The sequence below is a fragment of the Parasteatoda tepidariorum genome, chromosome 11 (genome assembly GCF_982258835.1).
Source record: "Parasteatoda tepidariorum strain Cologne lab strain chromosome 11, Ptep-v5.0, whole genome shotgun sequence".
NCBI lineage: Eukaryota > Metazoa > Arthropoda > Arachnida > Araneae > Theridiidae > Parasteatoda > Parasteatoda tepidariorum.
In genome coordinates, this window is record NC_141765.1 from 84,092,754 (window position 1) to 84,109,609 (window position 16,856).

Genomic DNA, 16,856 nt, shown 5'->3' on the forward strand with positions numbered 1-16,856 from the left:
ACGGCAGGCACTGAACTTTCGTTCTTAGCCTTAGAAGATGCCGGAAGTGTTGCTCATTTATCGTTTCCCCGTTGGCACCTGTGAACCAAAGCCACGGAGGCGAGCAACATTACCCACGCCACACTGCCACAAATACCGTTCATAGGGTGGGTCACATTCACACATTCACTCAGCAGAAGACAACACCGAGAGAGAAGCATCCATGCCCAGAGTGGGATTCGAACCCGCGGATTTTTACTTCGCAGTCAGGCACGCTAACCACTCGGCCATCTGGACGGCAGTGACTGCAATGTGTTGATCTATGAACTGATAAAAATTAAGCAAAGCTTCTCATTTTGAACGAAATTCTGTAAACTGAATTTGATGGGGAAACTTCATATGCTTTCCCAGATTGGGCGCATGCTTATTTGCGTTCTTTGCAGCATACTCTGCATACTGCATAATCAACATAAGCAGAAATTTTCATCAACAATTTTTCCTTTTTCATCAGCCAGTAATCCAAAATATTGCTAAGTTTTACGTTTGGCACACGATTTTGCAATTAACTGGTGAGAGCCGTGGTGACTGAGAGGATAGCCTTCCAATGAGGTGAACTGGGTTCGAATCTCAGCTATAGCTAGTCTTTACGAATTCCGCACCCGGATCGTACAGAAGTTCCCTTGTCTTTTGGATTGTATCAAAATTACAATGCTACGGAGTTGAGCATTAGTAGTCGTAAACGCAAAAGAATTGGGTCAGCTGTTCAACGACGGTTATAAAATAAAGTAAAACTAACTGGTTGCTTATTGAATAAATTTTTTAGTAGCTCAATTTCGAAAATACAGATTGAAACGAATTTTTTTTGTCTGAATATTTTGGAACAGATGTATCCGCCTATACTTTAATTATGACGCCACCGCCAACGAAAATAGCGCCAAGCAAAACAAAACTCGGCAGCTTATTCGAGAATGTCCTTTAATTGTGAAGCACTAGTAAAGAAAGGAAAAGGTTTGAGTTTCTCCTATTCTCCAAAATGGATTTTATTCATTGATATAATTCTTCGGTATTTATCTCGTGTCGATCAGGTTTTGGTGAACCTGAGGAATTTGCTGTACTAATAACAAAATAAACACTAATGTCACACGAAATAGTCAATATCAATGAATCAAAATGGAGACCTCAAATATGCTAATTAATCAGTGCTAACCTATTGATTAAGTTACACAATCAGGCACAGAAACGTACTATCTCTGAATAAAAGAATTTCAGATGAATTTGGAGTTTTGAGCATCGAAATAATACCGCAATCTGAAAAATATGCAGTAATTAAGGCAGAAAAGATGTCTAAAGTTTGGGTTTCCTTTATTTCATTTCACCTTATGCCTATTTCGTCATGACTGCTTTTAAGGGCTTTGAAAAGTTTTTTGTATATAATTATAAAATTCGTTTATCGAAAGATATAAAAGCAATGATTTTTAACACCTTTGGATTAAGGAATGAATTATTCTGTGTAAAATAGTTAATTTTTCTTTTGTTTTATTTAAAAAGGGCCGAAATTTCCTTAATGTGAGAAATTAGCTTGTTGCTAATCAATTAACTTTATAAACCGTAGAATTAGGCTCACTATAGCTATTCTAATTAGTTTTTTGGTATTCGCTTTAGCCAATACACGCTTTCTTGAACAATTGTTAAAAAACTTTGCGCAGGTTGCAAAAAGAACCCTCATTGTTTTTTCTCTTTGGACACGATACTCTAAATCCAAAACTCTAGGAACTCTTCCTAGAAAATTTTTCCTTTGGTATGGCAAATGTTAGTTATAAAAGGAATAGTATCGGAATAGAAGTCACAGACATATCGTCGTATATTGTCTCCTCCTATGGCACTACCATGGATCTGAGAAAACCCTAGCTTAATAGTTACTAATATTTGTTTCTATAATTGTACTAAATGAACTTTTTTCTGTATTTTCATTATAGGTGATGTACCAAAAGAAATTTATGAGCTTTCTTCTGTTTATCCTGAATATGAACATATAGCTGTACCAGCAGAGATTATTTTAGAAGTGACAAGAATATTGGTACATAGGTATGTTATTTATTTGTTTATCACTACATTTATATTTTGAAACGCATTTCCCTTTCATGAGTTTTTTTTTTCATGTTGGGTGTTTTGCAAAATTAAAAAGTTTTAAAGTCTTCTCTGTTTGTCAATTTTAACGCTTTCAACTTAGAAAAGCCTTTTTGGACGTATAAAACAATGTATTTTTTTCCGCTGAAGAAAGAAAACTCTCTTTACAGGTTTCAAATTTCTCGTGACACAATTCTTAATGCTTTTCCTCGTATTGACACAAGTCGGACAGCTATCAAAGACATTTGTCCTGCTTTTCTAAAGCCTGTTAAGTGTGAACTGAATCGATACAGGACATTGACTGGTATGTGCAATAATCTTGAGCATCCATCTTGGGGAAGCGCACGATCTTCAATGATTCGATACTTGCCACCGGAATACGCAGATGGTAAGTTCATTTTTTTTATTGGTTTGACCTTATAAATAATGCGGAAATATGTTTAAACCTATGCGAGAAGGACGCGACAATTTTTTGAAATTACGCGGATAGGTAATGAATCCAGAAATCAACTAAAACAGAGTAAAAAAATTAAATTTGAATTTTTTTTATTTGTTTTCTTTCCTGTTTTAATTACAATTCTTAAATTATTACATTGAAGTTTCAATTAAGTTACTTTATATCTATATCTAATATCGAAACGTTTAATTGCAGGGAAACAAAGAAACTAATAATATTTTCTAAGTAAATATTTGGTGATAATAAGATATAGTTGTTTCAAAGTCTATTAAATTAGTGAGCACTTTCTTCGCTTTTTCTTGTAAGTTCTTGAAATCGCTCTGAGACTACCTCTGAATATCTGATAAACTCCAAGTTATAACATGTTTTTCATATTAGAGTTTTATACATAAATAATTTATTTCTGGTGTATTTTTTTGGTACTCAGTTGTCAATATTTAAATTGGTTTTTTGTTCTGGTACAAAAAACTGTAGAAGCTTTCATGAAATCGAATGCTAGATTGACAATGCTTGAGTCCGCGTTGAGCCGCGTAGAATTGAATTAAAAGTTTCAAAAGAAGAAAAACCTTAAAGACAATTTTATCAGGTACAAAAAGAGATTTTGCTGAAAAATATGAATTACGAGGGACTTACGAGGAATATGAATTACGAGGGGTTATGCAAACAATTGTAAATTACACGGGAGTAGATTCCGGAGAGGAGGATAACAATTTACCAATCAACCAACAATTTACCATGTTTTAACGATATTTTGAAAATGTTACTAGTAAAAACATGTTACGTGAGTTTTGAAATGAATTAAAAGTAACGAATGTTTTTAGTAACATATTAACGAAGTTCCGAAATCAATAGTTGAATGGAACTCCTAACCTAGAAGCATTTCCTGTAATTTAAGTTGTCTACGGTTATGGCAGTAGGTGAGGTTAGAGTGAGGTTATGGCAGTAGTGATCACAACCATTATTTCTTTTGTAAGGTTGTATTGCATTCCTTTTTTGTTAAGAAGGGGTTTAAAACATGTTTTTTCGAAGATCTGTCGCTAAGAAAATAAAAAGACACTGTTTAAGTGCCTTATACTCGACGCAAAGCGACGATTTTAAGCTATATATATCATCTTGCCTTGAAGAATTATCTATGCTTTAAAACAGACAAATAACTTAAATATTTTAAAAGTTCTGAAACTTATTAAAAATCACCTATTTGGCGATATTTTTATGCTTTCGGTGTTTCTCATCAAACCCTTTACTTTTATAGGCCCCATATCCGTTAAATTTATGCGGGAAAGGCTCATAAATTGCGCAAAAGTGGAATATTATTTCTAGATTTTAATGATTTTCATCCAGGTGAGAAAGCCTCATCATATTTGCGATTTTTCTGGATAGTTTGATAATATTTTAAATCTTGTCACTTTTTATATATTTACAAAAGTACAATAAAAGTTTTGTTATAGCGACAATTTGTAATACCTGAAGAAATTGTCGTAATAGAAAGCATGTCGTTGTTAGCAAATACACATGTTTAATGTTTAAATTGCAATAAAAGGGACTAAAAAAATTTAATGGACATATTGCTCCCTTTTCCCCTTTTTTAAGCAACTATTTTGACTTAAAATATTTATCTGGAATAGATTGTTTTCGCCTATAGAGTGTAAACTGAGTTACGCAGACCTGTATTTGTAAAGCAGCAATGTTTACTACAGGAATATTTGAACCATAAGCTTTACAATCGTAAAAAGCTTTTGCTAGAAGAAAGCGAAATAAGGTGCAATACCTTTTTGCGTAATTCATAAAAGTGAATGTTGATTTTAATGGAAAGTTGACAAGGACCGAAATAAAGGGGCACGATAGTTATGTGGTAAACAAAAGCAGCATTCTTTTGAAATGCGTAGCACGATTTCTAAGAACTTTAGAAGAACTTTATTTCGTTTCGAAAATAATTTTGCCGGTGGTTGCTTACACGGTGCTTTATGAAACACAGGATTAAAATTTATTACACGGAAAAGTTTTTCCTTTTTTTTGTATTGTTATAATAAATAAATAAAAATGCATTACAGTTAAACATTCTTTTGTTTGATATTTCTTGCTAAAGCAAAAGAAAAATGTATTTTCCAAAAAATGTTTTAGTAATGACGGAAGACTAATAATTTTTAACTCGTAAACATAAAATTTTTGTATCTTTAGCAATAGAGTAATATGCCGTATTCGTTCTATCGAGCTTTTACTGTACTGAGTTTCAGATTATGTAAAATATTTTAGGTATCGCAGAACCAAAGAGATCAGTGGATGGCGGTGAACTACCAAACCCTCGTGTTGTCAGTTTTATGATGCATCACGATGTTAGTGAGCATCATTCTCACATCAACATTCTTTTAGTCTTTTGGGGTCAAATGACAGATCACGACTTGACTTTAGCAGCACAAACAGTTGGTGAGTGCATTTTATTTTAAATTTATTTGCTTTTTGTAAGAATAATAAATTCCTTCGTCATTAAAATGATCAATTAAAAACATTTTCTCAAAAAGCAACAGTCAGTCTGCCATGACAAAAAGAGGGCACGACTGGTAACATACACTTCGGGTGAGAACTAGTTGTTGTTGTTTCTAATGCCACCTGAAAATACTGGCAAGCCTGCGTGTATTGGCAGGTGAATTTAAGGCAGAAAGTGCGCTTCTTGTTTTTAAGTTTAGCCATGTACGGCCATGAATACAACCTCAGCCTCACACACGTCACAGCCCGTTTATAGAGCGAAACCATTCATACAGCCATTCATCCACAGATCGTAATTTGCCCTGAACCAGAGAACGATCAATCTTCAATTTAGTACCCCCAGAGGTATTGATTTGTTACGGGACATATTTAACATGCGCCAGTCACCATACACTACACGGGGAGACTTTGGTTGGCGGGGATTGAACTCACGACCTCTTGACCCAACGCCCTAGCAATCAAAACTAGGCGTACGTTTGATATATAAGGGTGTTCATCCCTTAAATTAATAAAGCGCAGCGGACAGCCAAGTTCATGAAAAACGCATTTAAAAATTGAAATATAGTTTATGAATTAGTTTGCTAACGGTGTAGTGGCCTGAATTGTAACGCACTTGCTTGATCTTCGTTAGTTTGGGATTTGATCAACGCCTTCTAGAAGAGAGAAGGTCTCAACACGAATCTATTTAGTAGTCCGACTTAACGAACATAAACTTCGCAGTGGGGGATTATAAGAAAAATGTCACAACATTCGGGCTACTAAGCTGCGCTGTGGGGAAAATGCGAAAGATGTCCTTACGTTTCGATCACTAAAGGATCAAATTTCTTGTATATGGTAACCCGTGCCGAGACCATCTCTCTTCTACGAGGTATTGGTTTGAGGTCAATTGAAAAAAAAAACAAAAAACATAAGCAGTTTTATTAAGCATAACATTATTAAACCATAATTATTAAAACATAAGCAGTTAAGCTTCTACGAGGTCAATTGAAAAAAAAGAAACATGAGCAGTTTTATTAAGCATAACATTATTAAACCATAATTATTAAAACATTAGCAGTTAAGCTTCTACGAGGTCAATTGAAAAAAAAACATAAGCAGTTTTATTAAGCATAGCATTATTAAACCATAATTATCAAAACATAAGCAGTTAAGCTTCTACGAGGTCAATTGAAAAAAAAAAAAACCATAAGCAGCTTTATCAAAACTATAAACAACTAGTATTAGCAATATTAGCCTTGGAGTGCCTTGGTTCAAAGGGATACTAAACTGTAATATTTCACTGGTGGGAGGAACTTTTTTTTACAGTCGCACAAGGAATTAAAAAATTTCAAGCATAGAGATAACATTTAACGTTGCATAAAGTTGTGAAAATCATGAATATCTCGACATATATGTAAAATACAACGTTTTTAAATTCATCTTTCAGAAATGAAAAAAAGGAAACACTTGTTATAGCTTGAAAATTTGATAGTATATAATAAAAACTTATGCATTTTGATATTTAGTTTATCAATTGTTTGCAGTCAAGCAGATTCTCGTTAAAACAGCATCAAGTATTGATAACGCTTTTATTTCTTGCACTAATTATAAATTTTTGTCCTCTAATTTATAATTTTTTCCCTTCACTTTTGACAAAGATTGAGCAGTAAAGATAAAGCTTTGGTGCCTTAGGGCTTTCGCCTTCCTATGCAGGGCTAAAGAGAATAGAAGGGCTAGTTCACTCCGCTCTTAGAGCTGAAGCTACGATTTCCCTCCTCATGACGTCACTGTGTCCACAGATCTCGGAGATCGCAAGCAAAGATATTATGAAAACTATGCATCTTTCTCCTCTTCGTAAAAATAAGTTAAACCTTTTCTGGTTATTAGCTGTCAAACTTTACGCAATTAACACATTATTTCCGTTCATAAACATAGTTCAAAAAAATATATTAAAAAAAATACCATTTTAAACTTATAAAAATGTTTTACTAGTTGCCGAAAATGACACTATAAATACTTTATTTTAATAAGTTCAGTTTCAACTTTAATTATTAAGAAAAATGAAAGCATTTATCGACACTTTTTTTATCTACATATTCTTATATAACAATAAATTGAGTTAAATTTATAATCCCTGATTTTAAAATATGCCGTTAATAGCAATTTGTTCATACTTAATCATTAGGAAACATCAACCTTAAACGCTAATGACTGAAACAAAATAATAATTTAGATTCATAATGACGTTAGAAATTTTACAATTGTTTATAGATATTTAAATTTACGATATAATTTATAGATATTTAAATTTAAAAGAATATAATTTTTAAAAAAAATCATAAATATTTAGAATCATAAATATCATAAACATTAAAAAATATGTTATGAAATTAGGAGAATTCCAACGACATACTATATATTTTATTTATACTTCTTATTTACATTTTAATTTTCCATGACTTTATCCATTTTTTAATTTTTTTCACCTGCCTTTCTTTTTGAAGTAACGAGGCGGTTTCTATTTAGATAATGAATTTTTATAAAAGTTCTTAACGACAGAATAAACGTATTGCTGTTTTATATTAACTGTGTCATTTCGGAATCCATTCTTTACATAGTTGTTCATTTACTTTAGGGAACACGCGGAAAATTATATTTTTTCCTTTTGTTTTTCTATCAGAATTTTTGCAAGTTGCAATCGCTCAAACTGGCATTTCAATAATAGTTTTAAATTATTGTAAATTCACTACAAAAACTGAGGAAAGTCATTATAGAAAATAACAAATGTCTTAGAATATCTCGCAAAAAGAAATGCACCAATATTAGTTAGAGCTAGTAAGGCCGAACGCTCCGTTCTTGAAGTAAAAATGCGAGCTTTGTGCCAAAGTGACGTCACTAGAGAAAATCGGCGGATTGGCGCGGCGAGAGCTACTTCAAAGGAGTGAACCAGCCCTTCTATTCTCTTTAGCCCTGCTTCCTATGAGGTCAACGAGATACTACAGTGATGACGTAAAATATCTTCAGTAGATCATGGGTTAAAGCCCCCTTACTGTCAGGTTTACAAGGTTTTCGCGGATTTCCTCTCCTTGTAACGCAACTGAGGGTTAGTTCCATCAAAAAGCTCTCCACGAAGGCAAATTTCTCCCAATACTTGATCCAGGAGATCCTTTGTCTTCTGGATTAGGTCGAAAATTAGAAGTCTACGGAATTGAACATCAGTAGTCGAAAACCCAAAATTGGGTCGGTTGTTCAGCAACGGTTGTAAAAAATTCAAAAAATATACATTAAGGGGGAAGATTACGAAACATCCTGCATATTTATGATATTTTGTAATTTTTGAGTGCATTTTGAAATATATGAAATTGCTTTAAAAAAAGTGTGTTTCTGTACTGGTACCAAAACAATCATTTACTTTCTTTGGCAAACTTTGCTCCATAACTTACCATATCCACGCTTACAATTACAATTCAAAAATATGACATTGATTTTTGTTTTTTATTCTAATTCTATACATAAACTAAACTAAACTCAGCGGCGCGACAGCCCATAGAGGGCCAAAGCCTACTGCGCCCATCTCAGTTTTCTTGACCATGGGCTTTGGGGTGCAGGAGCAGATGTTCCGGTCCGGTGGTCAGCCGAACACGAATTCTATACATATTTTTGATAATTTTTTAGAAAACTGCTTCTTAAACCAAAATTCTTACTAAATAAATAAATAAAGATAAAAATAAAATAGAAGGGGTTTTTATGTTTTTTATTTCACTTTCAATACTTTCCCTTCACTTTTTTTTAAGATTAAAGTTTTTTTCGGTTTAAAAATTTAAAGCATTTTTCAAATAATATATAAATAGTTTTTTTTTTTAAAAATTTAAGTTACTTCAAGTATGAAAAAAGCATTTTTCAAGATAAAAAATTTAAAAATTTCTTTAGTTAATTTAGTTAAATTTAGATAAAGAAATTAAATTATTAATGTTTATTTAAAAAAATTATTTCGCTGGCACAAAAAAATAAAATTGATCAAATAGTTTAAAAAAGTCATTTATTTTGATTCAAAAGACAAAATTAAACTTTTTTTCAGCTAGAAAAAATCAAAGATTTTGCACTAAAATAAATAATTTCTTTTGACATAAATTAAATAAAAAAAAAACACTTTTCAGTTATAAGAAGGGAATCCTGAAAAAAAAAATCTCATTCGCAGTGATAGAACCGACTTTCTCTCAGTCATAATCTCTCTATCTTAACCGTTCAGCCTCAAACGGTCACAATTTTAACCCTTTTTCTAAATTCTATTTTTAAATTCTAATGCTATAAGAATTAAAAGTTAAATGGCTCATATCTTGATTCATGGGCCGCAGTTTCCACAAATTTTTTCCCCTGTCCATGTTTTTATAGATGTATACTTCCTTTATTAGTAATACAACTTAGCTATTGTTGCTATTTGTTAAAGATATTATTATGTAATTGCCCTAGTTAAACTTTAAACTGTTATTTTTATTGGTAAACATTAGACACTATTTAAAAAACAAAAAATATTATGTTGGCCCAGTCAACATCATGAATGCCCAAAATTGGCTCTTTTAGTCGAAGAAAATATTTTTTTAAGTATTTATAGAAAACTTTTGTAATAATTTTAGTCAATTTATATCACTAGAATAAATTTTCTAAAAATTCTTTACTCTGAATTAAATTTTAAACTTAATTGTGCTAAAGCTAAAAATTTTGAGGAGTGTTATGCTTTCATTTTTAGAGAACTGCTCTATGTTCACTTTTATTGTTTATACTAAAGATAAGAAGGTTCTTAAAGATTAAATTACTTGAACCTTGATCCTAAACTTCGGAATTGTGAAATTCTATTCAATGAGTTAATTAGCAGTGTTAGTTTTTGTTCGCAGAGTATCGCGTTTTTCTTTTCTTAGAATCGTATTCTATAATGGAAAAATTGCAACATAAAAGTGAGGTTATCCAAGGTCACGCATCTGAAAGTGATATTTAGAGGCAATATTTTGAAACCAATACCATATATGTATTATTGAAAAAGACATTTAAACTATTTTTTGTTTCTATAGAGCTGTTTATACTTTAAAACAGAACTTTGAAATTAACTAGTGTCATTAGAAATCTTCTGAATGACCTAATTCAATGCTCAGACTGACTCAACTATTTAAAGTGAAAGAGTTTTAATTTTGTCTTAAGAAAGATATTCTTTCTGTCTTTTTTCAAAAGGTATTGCGGTTTTGTTAAAAAATTATTTGGTGCTTTTGTTTAAAAACACATATATGAATTTTAACAGCAACAACAATCCATTGTAAGCATTTATTTGCAGCATTGTAAGCATGTAGTTTTTAATCACTATTTAATATTATTCAGATGTCAATACATTGACTTAACACTTTTGAAAGTCAATTTTTGGTTTTGTTATTTAATGAGGAATAAATGTTAACACTGGTACTAATTTGGTATCAGGACTTACACGCAATGCAGAATATCTTTTAGGTTACGTTTTTCTCAATATTTAATTTGTTTTAACTTTTTTTTAAAATGTATTAACTTTTGAACAAGAGAAACAATCACACTAAATTGTAGCATTATTTCAACTGTAGCAATTGCAGCATTATAATTGTAATTAATTGTGTTTGACTTTTAATTCTAAAATTACGATTAAAAAAAAAAAAAAAAAAAGAACCAGCAACAGTCTATGCTTTCAATTAACCGTAAAGTTTAAGGTTAGAAAAACTTTTTACCTTTACGGGTTTGAAATCGATTACAATTCGTATGGTTTCTAAACCGTTAGAATGAAATTTAACTGGACATTGGGAATAGGATTTTCGTAAGGTAATGGACATTGTAGTTAGGTTGTATTTTTTTTAAAAGAACAATAGAATGTATTTCTGTTTTGATGGACAATCGTGGAATGTATTCAGGTTACCTGGTGCTGTCATCTGTCGTGAGGGATAGGAAATATTAGATTTTTGTGTTAATCACCGTGGTGCTGTCCTTTATGCGTGAGTGAGAGTTTCAAATTCCAATAATCCAGGATCACTAATTGGGGAATGCAGAGCACTAAAAACTCTGCATGTCGTAAAGAATGGAAGAAATAGTGTGGTGTCAACGCTGGGAATAAAACCCCCGTTCAGCCACCCAGATGATTTTATTTTACTTTATCACCGACGTTAAACAGCTGACTCAATTTTTGAGTTTACAGCTACCAATGAGCAATTACGTAGCATTGTAATTTTGAACCCTATCCGGAAGACAAGGGAACTCCAGGATCAAATATTAGGAGAAACTTGTCTTCGTGAAGGACTTTTCTGAAGGGACAAACCGGTATATGAGTTACATGGAAAGGAAAACAACGAAAATCTCCCAGGGTTAGCATGACAGCAAGGGTACTCTACCCATGATTCGGCTTCCGTTGAGGTTATTTTACGTTAGCACCGTGGTTGGTGCGAGCCACGAACGGAATTCATATCGACCAGCCTTCGCTGGGATTCGAACCGGGTCACCTCATAGACAGGCAAGTGCTCTATTCCTTGAGCCACCACAGCTCCGAGATAATGTTTTATTTTGATAACATCGTTGAGCAATTGACCCAAATTTGAGTTTACTACTACCAATATTCAACTCCATAGCCTTGTAATTTTTTATCCAACCCAGAAGACAAAGGAATCCCTGGTTTAGTACCCCCAGAGATGTTGATTTGTTATGGGAACTTGGAGAACTTTGTAACCCTGATAGATTTAACGTGCTCCAGTCACCATTTAATACGCGGAGATTCTTCGACCTGCTGGATACAAATTCCCATTCTCACGAACAGTTTATGACAATTTTTAAATTGTTATTTACCCATTTTTTCCGAGAAATTTTCAATAGTGTCTTCACAGAGCCGCGATGACTCAGGGGATAGAGTGTTTGCCTTCCAATGTGGAGAACAGGGGTTCGATGCGGAATTCAATGGCTGGTCGATACGAATTCCGCATCTGGTTCGCACCGACCACAGTGCTAACGTAAAATATCCTCTGTGGTAGAAGGATCATGGGTTAGAGTCCCCTTGATGTTAGGCTAACCGTGGGAGGTATTCGTGGTTTTCCTCTCCATCTCACGCAAATGCGGGTTCATTCCATCAAAAAGTCCTCCACGAAGGCAAAATTCTCCCAATACTTCATCCAGGAGTTTCCTTGTCTTCTGGATTGGGTTCAAAAATACAAGGCTACGAAGTTGAACATGAGTAGTCCTAAACCTAAAAATTGGGTCCGCTGTTCAACGACGGTTATAATAGTGTCTTCACAGAGATTTGGTTTAGTTTACTATATTTTTTAGGCTACAATTTAGGTGTCACTTACTGAGCCCCCTGCAAGTTGTTAACTGATTTCAGGAAAATAGACTGAATTGAGTAAACCATTTTCAATTAATATTTTGGCATACATTTTTTTTAAATTAATGGAACTGAAAGCTCGTGAAATTGTATCATTTAGGCAATCGTTGTATATTAAACAAATAAATGAAGGCGTACGAAACAAAAACAAAACATACTATGTTTTTTTTTTGTTTTTTTTTTTATTTAATAATTAAATTTTTAAAAAATATAATATTTTGTGGGGCTTTTTTTCTATAAATAATTTGCTGGTGAAGTGACTAATAAAGCAATGCGTACTCATTTAATTTTTTTTTTAAAAAAAAGAAAAGAAAAGTTGAACCTACTTAATGAATTTGAGTTCTGAGGGCGGATAAAGTTTTGAAACACATTTAGTTGAGGGTGTGGCAAAATTCTTAAATTGAGTCGAAACGTCTTTAAACACAACAGAATAATTTTTAGGCGTCTGAATTTTCAGTACGTGTTTGTGCTAGCTTATATTCATCTCTCATTTTAACTAATAATTTTTCGTTTTCGTTACGACTATAAGCATAAAGTAATTTGATATCTACATAGTCAGGACAAAATTAATTCTTTAATTTGCTGTTCGATTTTACAGAGGTGAATATAATGTTTGTTGATAAATTTTGACTTTAAATAAATCACTTTCAATAAACATTTGAAATAAACGCATTTTCCTCAATTTCTTAACTGTTTCTTATTTTAGCCGTCATATAGTTTTGTCGCAAAAAATTTTATCATTAATTGTGTTAATTTTCAACTTAAACGATGATTTTTACTAAAATTTTTTTTTTTTGCTTCATCTTCTATGTAGCCATATTTTTTATTCATTTAATTAATTTTTCATATCCAATAGGTATTTCTCAAGATATTTAACTCATATGTTTTTATGAGTTTACATTTTTTCAAAAATATATCCTTAAAGTTTAACACTATATCAGAATGCGAATGCAATATTTGCTGTTAAATTTAGACTACAATTAACTTTTTAACTATCTTTTATCATAAACTTCTAATAATTTCTACGCAAAAAATAGTATTAATTGTATTAATTTTTAAAAAGTGATACTTAATATAATTTTTCTTCTTTCATTTTCTAGACAGTCATATTTTCTTATTTATTCAATTAATTTTTTGCATCAAATATGTATTTCTCAAAATATCTAACTGATACTACTTTAAGTGTTTATATATTTTTAAAAAAATACATAATTAAAATTTAGTACTATATTGGAATGCGAATATAATATTTGTTGTTAACTATTTACTTTAAATAAATTCACTTTTTACTATGAATTTTGAGCTATTTTTTATCCTAACCTTTTCATACATAACTCCACCCTAAGCTTTTCCTTATAGAACAACGAAGAAGTGTATATGACCTTGACCATTAAACACCCATTGTAAATATATGCACATACGTGAACTTTACTTCATTGGGCAGGGCAGTCTAGGTTTTTCAATCAATTAGTCCTACTTATCAAAATGAGGTGACACTTATAAAAACTCGATTTTGTCTTTAAAATGAAGTCGTTAAAATGTTAGAAAAAAATTCATTAATTACGATGCCAAAAAGAGTTGGATATTGTATATGATCTAAAAGTATTTTAGTCATTAAATTGCTTGTTGGTGAAAGCATAGCTTGTTGCCCCCGTGCCCTAGACTTCAAGTTGCCAATGACCTAGATCTTGGAAAATAGTTTTTATTAACTTTCGATTTCCTGAATTATTTATATTTGTGTAAGCATTTAAATGACGTAACATCATATGATTCTAGTTACATTATTAACAAAATTCTGCACAAATGTTTAATGCAATAACCTAATTTCTACGCATATCTTTTTATCAGAACTATTTTTAAATCAATATTCGGTTTACAAAATATGAAGAAGGTTTATTATTCATTTCATTCTTATATCTTTCAATTTTCTTTTCACAAAATTCTGCAAGTTATATATTCAATTCAATATTAAATTTTACCGATTAAATTATTTTTAAGTACAAAGTAAAGTGGCGTATTTCTTTTAATAAATATTGTTTTTAACTATTGCAAGAATTTCTTTTTGAAGAAAGACGAAGTAAAGAAAAAAAACTCTAAATGCAATATATGATTATCTAAAAAAGCTCTTTTTTTCATTAGTAATTAACAGTTTATCGACTTTGTTATTTTGCACTCTTTTCAGAAAAGAATCACATCAAAAATGACCTTGTTGAGAAAAACAATGAGATAAAAGACATACTGTCTGACTAACTATTGGTGTAATCACGGTTTCCTTCCGAATGTAATGCAAATGTGGATTAATTTAATTCAATATGTGCCTCAAGAGGGAAGTGTTTTCCAAAAACGCGATCTAAACGTTCTGTAGTCTTATAGGTTGGTTTAAAAATTACATGTTTACGAAATTGATAACTAACATTGCCGAAAATTCAATATCATTCCGTTATTCAACATCAGTGATTAAAAAAATTAAAAAAGTCTAAATGGTTCAAGGGGGTGATCTTAAATATGCTAATTAGTTAGTGTAGACGATATTAGACACAAAGCCTATAAATAAACAAACAAACTATATTTCGAATTATATTAGCAAACAATAAATCTGGGTCTCATTCGGCGCCTCTGTAACTTGGCGCTCCGGGTGATGTTCTGCCCCTTCTGCCGGGCTTGCTGTTATTTTCGGAAGATATATTGCCTTTTATTTAATCTGAGAACAGTTTCAAATAAATCTCAGCTTGAAAAAAAACTAATGCAACAAATGCAGTTTCCGATTGTTTCAAATTATGAAACGCAATTAAATTTTTTTAAAAAAAAAGTTTAAAAAAATGTTACAAAAGAAAAAAAGAAAAAAAAAGACATTTTATAATTCACTGGGGCGTTGTTGGAGTTGTGGACGATGCGTATATGTGCTTCTCAATAACTGTAAATCTCAAGAAGTTCCCTTCCCCCTAATATTTCAGACAAATTTTAAAAAAAAGCACGAATCATCGTCGATCTAAGTAAAAAAAAAAAGCGTCTTATTTATTTTTTTAGAAAACTTTTTTTAAATAGTGATCAATTTGTAGATATTTAGCAGAAGGAAGGAATGTTTTTAATTTCTATCTCAAATGTGAAACTTTTGAAAGATTGTAACTATGTATTTCAATCACTCCCCCCCCCCCCTTATTCTAAAATTGGACGCATGAGACGAACCTGTAATAAAGTGAGAAAACCTGTAATAAAGTGAGAACAGAGCATTTGCTACATGGTGATGATTGCCCCCCTAATATTGCGTTTTTCTGTTTTTCGTCGATGTAAAAGCTTTAAATGATATCACTAGACGGAAATCTGGTTTCCGATTCTAGTATGAGCTGCTTGAGAATGTATGAAAAGGGTATATTTTTCTCTTAACTTTAAATGTCAGTCCCTTAAATAATGTAGTTTGTTTGATAATAAATAAAAATAAAATACTTTTACAAATTATTGAAAATCTTTAAAGTTACGTATCTGGGAATTATTTCCGATAATGAAAAACTGTTTTAAATTTAAAATATCAAGAAAAAAACATTAAATTTTATAAGTAATTTAATTTTACTACGTTTGTTGGCCTTGACCTTATTCAGATAGAGCAACAATAAAAACTTTAGAAGTCACCCTCCTCTAAATTCATTCTCATTGTTCGTGTCGGCAGAAATTTAACATTTCTATTAAAATTAGTGCTACTATCTGCAACATAAAAAAAAAATCACGCATGTCAATTTCTTAGAGTCATATAAAAAGCAATTTTTTAAACAAGAAAAATCTGAGCAATCGGAATTTAAAGAAATTCAGAAAAAGTAATAAGAAGAAGGCCTCTAATATTTTTTCTTTAAAATTAAGAATCGATATTAGTAATTATTATTATGTTTATTTTGATAATAGAAAATTTACATATGACCGATGTAAATTTTTAGGGATAGGCCAAACTCATAAACATGGCGGCATAAGTATATATAAAAAAAAAAAAAACTAAAATGTTAATCTGCATCATTTAGATTAGGTCTCCAAATATGGGATAGTACTGAATCAGATTAGGTACGTAAGTTCTAATTGCTATAATTCTGAACTACGGTTACTTATGGACAATATTATGACAGAAAAAGAATGTATAAAACAAAGTATTCACTCGCATTTAGCTAAAAATAATACACTACGTTGAGAAACTGATAAGCTCTGCAAAAGAAATTGGTTCAAAAACCATATATGCTCGCACTACATCCAATAGAATACTTCTATTTTCCTAATACACAGATAGAATTTTCTTTCCAAATTTACAATAAAATAACCGGCAGCAGTCTGTCCATGCAATTAACTGTAAAGTTTACGGTTAGGAAAATTTCATTACTTTTACTGTTAGAAACCGTTTACAATTGGTATGCTTAAAATACCGTGAATACAAAACTATACAGCTTTGTAACCATTTAAAGCTAGAATGGTTTCAAAATC

At 31.4% G+C, this 16,856-nt stretch overlaps 1 protein-coding gene across 1 annotated transcript in view; it reads left to right on the top strand.

Annotated features, from left to right (window-relative positions):
- The window catches only part of LOC107446436 (peroxidase-like), a 129,619-nt gene that overhangs the window by 80,887 nt on the left and 31,876 nt on the right, over window positions 1-16,856 (top strand). Inside the window, exons 4-6 of the mRNA XM_016061083.4 lie at window positions 1,956-2,064; window positions 2,277-2,494; window positions 4,817-4,987. Coding sequence (XP_015916569.3) covers window positions 1,956-2,064; window positions 2,277-2,494; window positions 4,817-4,987 — 498 coding nt within the window. The remainder of the gene's footprint in view (window positions 1-1,955; window positions 2,065-2,276; window positions 2,495-4,816; window positions 4,988-16,856) is intronic.